Source organism: Moschus berezovskii, chromosome 13 (assembly GCF_049115385.1).
Source record: "Moschus berezovskii isolate FMDL1 chromosome 13, NW_MosBer_1.0, whole genome shotgun sequence".
Taxonomy (NCBI): domain Eukaryota; kingdom Metazoa; phylum Chordata; class Mammalia; order Artiodactyla; family Moschidae; genus Moschus; species Moschus berezovskii.
In genome coordinates, this window is record NC_142472.1 from 50,097,228 (window position 1) to 50,105,770 (window position 8,543).

The 8,543-nt window shown below is 38.0% G+C and overlaps 1 protein-coding gene across 1 annotated transcript in view; it reads left to right on the forward strand.

The window, feature by feature from the left end:
- Positions 1 to 7,367, forward strand: part of RNF17 (ring finger protein 17) — a 120,759-nt gene extending 113,392 nt beyond the window's left edge. Inside the window, exons 33-36 of the mRNA XM_055426845.2 lie at positions 71 to 239; positions 1,921 to 2,056; positions 3,915 to 4,104; positions 7,269 to 7,367. Coding sequence (XP_055282820.1) covers positions 71 to 239; positions 1,921 to 2,056; positions 3,915 to 4,104; positions 7,269 to 7,367 — 594 coding nt within the window. The remainder of the gene's footprint in view (positions 1 to 70; positions 240 to 1,920; positions 2,057 to 3,914; positions 4,105 to 7,268) is intronic.
- Positions 7,368 to 8,543: the final 1,176 nt, after the last annotated feature.

The following is an 8,543-nucleotide window of genomic DNA, read 5'->3' on the forward strand; positions in this document are numbered from 1 at the left end:
TTTTGCCCATATAATGAATACTGAAAGTTACAGAATTTGAATGTTTTTCCCTTTCCTTCCCCCAACTCAGGTATATATTTGCCTTGATTCTGTCGAAAGTTGTAGTTTGTTTAACCAGCACAGTGACACAGAAGACAGTGGAGTCAGCTGGGAATCTGAGTTGGAGAGCCTTGAGGAGGCACTGCGGAGGTTCAATAAGAATGTGGAGACATTCCCTCCTCTGTCAGACTTCAGAACAGGTACCAGTCTTTCAGGAAAGTGGGATTCCTAATGAAATCATTGTTTTGTTTTAGTGCTGATGATATTGAGTTGTTTCTAAGGTTAACTGGTATTTTTATTGCCCTAACTTTATACGCTTGGCCTCATGCCTTAGGGCACTTTGATTTTCCAAAGCTCAGGCCACCTGTGAACACTTGACTGCATGAAGATGGCTTTTCTGAGCCTGAGGTTTTGCCAGTAGCTTAAAATTGTGAGTTGTTATTTAGACCTAAATGGCATTTAATTTCATTACAAGCCACCTAAATAGAGAATTTTGGTGTGAGGGCAGGGGAATTCACATTGTATCCTGTCCTGTCAGGATGGATGAAATTCTGTTTTTTCCCTTTCTAATACATATTACCATCCTTTATTAAGTACATGGGATTCTCCTACGAGGAAAATGCATTTCGTTACCTGTGTTGACAATTCCTGAAATACTGAGTGGTATCTGTACATTTTATCCATGTCATGTATAGAGGTACGTTCATCGTTGTAGTTTGTACTTATCAGAGGATACTTTAGCAAAGGAAAGCTACAGCCTAATGTCTTATCTGCTTCTTAATAAGATATTAATCACTTGTAACCCATGTTTGGCTGATAAACACCAGTTGCCCTTTTCCCTGCCCGGAAAGTTCTGGAATGTATAGCAGGACCTCTGCTCTACTTTCCCCTACTTCAGGTCTTCTTCCCACTTTTCCTCCCCCACCCCCCAGCCTCCCTCCCCTGCCCTGCCCTTCTCCACCACCTCCTCCCCCTTGCCTCCTCTCCTAGGAAGGGGCACTGTGAGCAGGAACACTTTGTACTGCAGTGTCCCCAGCTTTTGAGGAAGGCAACTTGCACAAGTAGGTGCTCATAAATATTTGTTGAATGAGTGAAAGAATAAACTCATTATCATTTTCTTTTTGTAAACTAATTTGTAGTCTAGAAGAAACGATTCCTTCCTCGTGTTCTTCTCTCAAGGGGAGTTACACAATCTGTGCATGACAGTAATTCATGGAGTTATCTACACATATATTGTTTGTGCATTTTCCTATAGTTACTTTTGAATTAAAGTTAAGTATGCATACGTAAAAGTTGATTCATAGGCAAGTGCCTATTAATCTATATTAAAGGAGTTGAATAAGGAATCTGTTTGGGTAACACGTTGAGGATATGTGGCCAGAGTGGGTTGGGAGTTTGCGGTTCAGAACCTTGTAAATTGCAGCCTAAGAACTTGGTACTGAAAACAGTTAAGATGCCATTGAAAAATGTTAAACTAGAGAGCAGTGGAATTGCATTGGAGGAGGGGAAAATTAAAAGTAGGAATAATAGAACCCATTTTACTATCCTTTACAGAAGACAGCTGCCCAAAAGAAAAATATCGGGGGCATATAAGAAGTGGGAGGAGTGGGAGGATGGTATAAGCCATGGGAGGCAGAACTAGGAACTCTGAGAATGGGATAAATGTCTGTCTTCAAACATTTTCCTTATTTAGGAATTAGGAAAAACAGGGTATATAAACAGAAAAAAAGAGCACAAGCCAACATATGGCTGTTGAGTGTTTAATTCTGAATAACGGGTATATGGGGATTATATCTTCTTTGTACTTTACTGTATTTCAAACATATATATTTTTAAGAAAATAAAAGGCAATGTAATTTTCCCCTTTTTCTGTCTTTTCAGAAATGCCTTGCCTTGCAGAATATGATGATGGCTTATGGTATAGAGCAAAGATAGTTTCCATTAAAGAATTTAATCCTCTAGCTGTCCTGGTGCAATTTGTTGATTATGGATCAACTGAAAAACTGACAGTAAACAGGTTAAAAAACAAAAAGTAAACTTAGTTGAATTAGGATTCTTAGTTCTATCTCTTTTTTTAATAACTAAAAAGATTTTACTTCAAAAAGCTATTTTCGAGCTACTATTGGGAGTTTGTTTTTACTCTAAAAGTTATTCTTTATTGTGGTAAGCTGTACATAACATAAAATTTACTGTTAAAGTTTTTAAAGAAAAAAAATTACTGTCATCCATTTTTAAGTATACAATTAATTGACATTAAATACATTCACAGTGTTGTGCAACCACTGCTATTGTCCATTTTCACAACTTTTTCATAATCCCAAACAAAAACTCTGGACCCCTTAGTAACATTCTGTTCCCTTTCCTTCAGCTCCCAGTGAGTCCTCTTGTACTCTCTGTATGAATTTACTTAAGTTCTTCATACAAATATAATCATACAATATTTGCCTTTTTATGTCTGGCTTATTTTACTTAGAATAACGTTTTCAGAGTTCATCCAGTTGTAGCATGTCAGAATTTCATTACTTTTACAATTAAGTAATATTCCATTGTACATATACACCACATTTTGTTTATTCATCTGTTGATGGACACTTGGTCTGTGAATAATACTGTGGGTGAACACTGACATAAAAAGATCCATTTAAATTCCAGCTTTCAACTGTTTTAGGGTGTGTACCTCGAAATGGAATTGCAGGATCACGTGGTAATTTCATGTTTAACTTTTTGAGGAAATGCCAAAATTTTCCATATCAGCTATACTATTTAACATTTTTACTAGCAACACACAGGAGTTCCATTTTCTCCACATCCTTGCCAACACTGTTATTTTTCCAAGTTTTGTTATTTGTAATTATTTTTTTAATAACAATACACATATAAAATCTGTCATCTTAACCATTTTTAAATGTATAGTTAAGTAGTGTTAACTCAATTTACATGGTTAGTGCAGCCAATCTCCAGAACTCTCTTCATTTTCAAAACTGAAACTGTACCCATTAAATGATTCCTCATTGTCCCTTCATCCAGCTCATCAGCCACCATTCTGCTTTCCACCTCTATGAATTTGATTATTGTAGGTATATCTCACATCTTTTTATAACTGGCTTATTTCATTTAGCATAATGTCAAGGACCAACCATGTTATAGCATGTGTCAGAATTTTCTTCCTTTTTAAGGCTGAATAATATTCCATCATATGTATTTAACACATTTTATTTATCCACACACCCATCAGTGGATACTTGACTGTTGTGAATGATGTTATGAAAATGGACATACAAAAATCTCTTTACAACCCTGCTTTCAGTATACTGAGAAGTGAAGTCACTGGATAATATGCTTATTCTTAATATTTGGAGGAACCACCAAACTTCCCCAGCAGCATTTTACATTTCCACCAAATGTCCAAGGGTCCCAATTTCTCTCTCTGTTCTCACCAACACTTGTTATCTTGTGGGTGGTATTTTGTTTAATAGTAGCCATGCTAATGGGTATGAGGCAATATCGTATCATATGGCTTTCATTGGCATTTCCCTGATGATTAGTGATGTTGAGCATCTTTTCATGTACATGTTGGCCATTTACAGCTCTTTGGAGAAATGTCATTTTTAATGTGAACATATTTTCTCTCATTCTGCAAGGTGCCTTCTCACTCTTATTGATTGCGCCTTTTGCATAGTTTTAAGTTTTGATATAATTGAATTTTCTTCTTCTGTTGCCTGTGCTCTTGGTCTCATATCAAAGAAATCACTGCCAAATCCAACATCATAGTTTTCCCCTAATTGTGACATTCTTAACATTTTTTTTAAATAGGATTTTTTTTCATTATTCTTAAAAAAAAAATTTTTTTAATTTTAGAATTTCTTTTGTGACAGACTGCGTCAAATCCCTCTTCATCTTATGCAGTATCCAGCCCGAGCCATAAAGGTTCTCTTGGCAGGGTTTAAACCACCTTTGAGAGACGTAGGAAAGACAAGAATACCGTATTGTCCGAAGTGGAGCATGGAAGCATTGTGGGCCATGATAGACTGTCTACAAGGAAAACAACTTTTTGCTTCTTCCATGGTAAGTATCTGTCTTAACCGACCAAGATTCTTTTGAAGCTATTTCAAGGATCCCTAGTAATTTTCTAAAGTGCTTTACATGTAAAATGCTTTAAAGTTTATAATGCTGTAAATACTATAGGATTAATTTTAAGGCTTGTTCAAATGATGTCTTAGTTTATACTTAAGCTTTTGATTAGCCCTGCAATGATATAAAATATCAGGGATGTAATGACTAAGATAAAAAATGATCCAGATGAATATTCTATAATAACTGGTAAGTCAATGAGGTTCTCAAGGCAAGAATATTGAAGTGGTTTGCCATTCCCTTCTCCAGGGGACCACATTCTGTCAGACCTCTCCACCATGACCCATCCATCTTGGGTGGCCCCAGACAGCATGGCTTAGTTTCATTGAGTTAGACAAGGCTGTGGTCCATGTGATCAGATTGGCTAGTTGTCTGTGATTGTGGTTTCAGTCTGTCTGCCCTCTGATGCCCTCTCTCAGTGCCTACCGTCTTACTTGGGTTTCTCTTACCTTGGATGTTGGGTATTTCTTCACGGGTGCTCCAGCAAAGTGCAGCCACTGCTCCTTACAGTGGCTGAAGTCAAGTGGGCCTTAGGAAGCATCACTATGAACAAAGCTAGTGGAGGTGATGGATTTCCAGTTGAGCTATTTCAAATCCTAAAAGATGATGGTGTGAAAGTGCTACACTCAGTATGCCAGCAAATTTGGAAAACTTAGCAGTGGTCACAGGACTGGAAAAGGTCAGTTTTCATTCCAATCCCAAAGAAAGGCAATGCCAAACAATGCTCAAACTACCACACAATTGCACTTATCTCACATGCTAGTAAAGTGATGCTTAAAATTCTCCAAGCCAGGCTTCAGCAATACGTGAACCGTGAACTTCCAGATGTTCCAGCTGGTTTTAGAAAAGGCAGAGGCACCAGAGATCAAATTGCCAACATCTGCTGGATCATTGAAAAAGCAAGAGAGTTCCAGGAAAATATCTATTTTTGCTTTATTGACTGTGCCAAAGCCTTTGACTGTGTGGAAAATTCTGAAAGAGATGGGAATACCAGACCACCTGAACTGCCTCTTAAAAATCTGTATGCAGGTCAGGAAACAACAGTTATAACTAGACATGGAACAACAGACTGGTTCCAAATAGGAAAAGGAGTACAACAAGGCTGTATATTGTCACCCTGCTTATTTAACTTATATGCAGAGGACATCATGAGAAACGCTGGGCTGGAAGAAGCACAAGCTGGAATCAAGATTGCCGGGAGAAATATCAATAACCTCAGATATGCAGATGACACCACCCTTATGGCAGAAAGTGAAGAACTAAAGAGTCTCTTGATGAAAGTGAAAGAGGAGAGTTGGCTTAAAGCTCAACATTCAGAAAACTAAGATCATGGCATCCGGTCCCGTCACTTCATAGCAAACAGATTGGGAAACAGTGGCTGACTTTATTTTTCTGGGCTCCAAAATCACTGCAGATGGTGACTTCAGCCATGAAATGAAAACACACTTACTCCTTGGAAGGAAAGTTATGACCACCTAGACAACATATTAAGAAGCAGAAACATTAGCTTGTCAACAAAGGTCCATCTAGTCAAGGCTATGGTTTTTCCAGTGGTCATGTATGGATGTGAGAGTTGGACTATAAAGAGACTCTTGAGAGTCCCTTGGACTGCAAGGAGATCCAACCAGTCCATCCTAAAGGAGGTCAGTCCTGGGTGTTCATTGGAAAGACTGATGTTGAAGGTGAAACTCCCAATACCTTGGCCACCTGATGTGAAGAGCCGACTCATTTGAAAAGACCCTGATGCTGGGAAAGATTGAGGGCAGGAAGAGAAGGGGACGACAGAGGATGAGATGGCTGGATGGCATCACCAACTCAATGGACATGGGTTTGGGTGGACTCCAGGAGGTGATGATGAACAGGGAGGCCTGGCGTGCTGCGTTTCATGGGGTCGCAAAGAGTCAGACATGACTGAGCAATTGAACTGAACTGAAGTCCATGAGGGGAACGTGTAAATCACTAATAGAAGTAGAATGAATTAAGTATTATCAAACAAGTACAGGTATTTGGGGGTGAGACGTAGGGAAAAGCAGGAGTGATTTCTGTCTGGAGAGATTGGGATATGGTATTTGAGCCCGTGCCCAGAAGAAAACCAAGTGCTTGTTGAGTAAGCAGGACAGGGGAGAAGTGACATTTAAACTGCGTCCTAAAAGTTGGAAAAATTGGAATTGTGATCAAAATCAGAGAAAGTGGTTTTCATGGTACTCATAATTTGAATTGTTTAATGTAATAGAACTGTATGAAAAGGTTCAAGTAAGAAAATCCAGGTCATGCTCAGTATTAATATGCTTTCTACTTTAGAGGCTTAGACACAAAATGGAGACTCACAGACTCTGACCTGTACCCATGTTTAATAACACAGCTATTTTAAAACTGGAGTTTTGGTGTATAAGTGTCATAAAATCTAGTATTTATATATTTTATGTATTATAAAATCTATATTTTATATATTTAAATATTATAAAATCTTCTGGAATGACAACACAAGTGGTGCAGCAACTGTCCTTCCTTTAGATGGAAACATGTTCTTCAGTTCAGCTTCACCATTGTTGTTTCAGCCCAACTTGCCCTGATTTGGGGATTTCTGATATATTGGCTGTGGCAAAAATGAGCTCTTAATGAAGCAGTGCTGTTACTAGAAAGTGCTTTTTGAAAACCTCTGTATGTATCACACTCCTGTGTGTGCAGTAGTGTAAAGAGCTTATGCAAGGTTTCTCTCAAGAAGCCAGTGAAAATACTAGCAGACCAAGTAAGTGTTCTTGCAAATACATGTGTATTCACCTCATGAACAACAATCGAAATGTGTGTGCATAAAGGTATGCTTTATGTGGACAGTGCAAATGAATTTTAACAAGGAAGGTACTACGAGAGCCCACTGGCTCAATCCAGGAAAACTTTGGGAATGAGTTACATTTCAAATAAAGTAGAAGATGGAAAGAATGGAATTTAGCAAGAAACCATCACAAATACCTTTGAAAGTACATAGTACAAATTTATAAACAAACTTAAGAGAATACCTTGTCTCTCTGGCCAGCTGTAGGAGGAACAGGCACCAAAGAAATGATGGTATTTTCTTGACAAAGATCTTTTCATTTTAGGCTCAGGTACCAGAACAAATGGTGACTTTATATGAAGATAAACAGTATCCAGTTCATATGTCATTAGTAGCAATGGGGCTTGCAGACCGAGATGAATGATGTAAGTACCATGACTTCTCATTCATCCTTACGGTCAGCTTCAGGCACAGCACTGACACAGCAGAGGTTCACACTGTTTCTCAAAGGAATGACAACCAAGCTCAACAAAAATCTCTCTTCTAGATTTCTCCTTAGCAGGCCCTTCTAAACTGCTGAGTGCCAGTATCAGAAAGGTTCCATAGTTGTGAAAATGCTGGGACCAAACAGCTGTCCTGATTGTTCATAGTACCAGATAGTTACGGGGTGTAAGGAGGAGAGCAGCACTGAAAATAATTCAAGCTCGTAACTCTTACATTTGCATATGGTACTACTGGACAACCAGTGTCCTAATAACAAAGATTATTAGGGTTAATCGGTAAACAGCTCACACTGTATCCATTCATATAAGTATAACACATGATTTAGTAAATAGATTTGAACATTAAGCAGAGGTTTAAAATAACACATTTTGTTTTTCAGGTATATAGTACAGAGCATCTGTAGCAGCCCAGAAGAAAGTTTTTTGTTACAATGTAAGCCATTTCAGGCTTATTTCCTTCACTTGTTCTGCAATAGTGCTGGGCTTTTTTTTTTTTCCTTACCTGTTGAACTGTTAAGAACTGTTTGAAAAAAGTTAATAAATATTTGTTTTCAAGTATTTACTTATTGTAATTTTTAAATATTTTAGCCACATTAGGAAAAATATTTCCTATATATTCAGTTTAAGAAATAAGACACTGTCAGCACAGGTGTAGGGGCCTGTTCTACCCTTCCCCAGTCATTCTCTTACCTACAAAGGAGGTGAATACTGTGAATTTGGCATTTATTGTGCTTATATACCTTGGAGAAGGGCATGGCAACCCACTCCAGTATTCTTGCCTGGAGAATCCCATGGACAGAGGAACCTGATGGGCTACAGTCCATGGGATCGCAAAGAGCAGGACACAACTGAAGTGACTTAGCACGTGCTTATATTGGTCTTTATAATTTTACTGTATATGTAAGCATCCATAAACAATATACAGTTCCATATATTTTTAAGTGTGTGCAGTATCACACAGTTGCCTTTCCCCCTACTTTATTTACAGTCTTTTATCCATACTGATATGCATAGCTCTGTTTTATTCACTTGCATTGTTACATCCCTCTGTGCACATAATTTATTCTGTTAGATCTTTAGGTTGTTACCAGTATTTT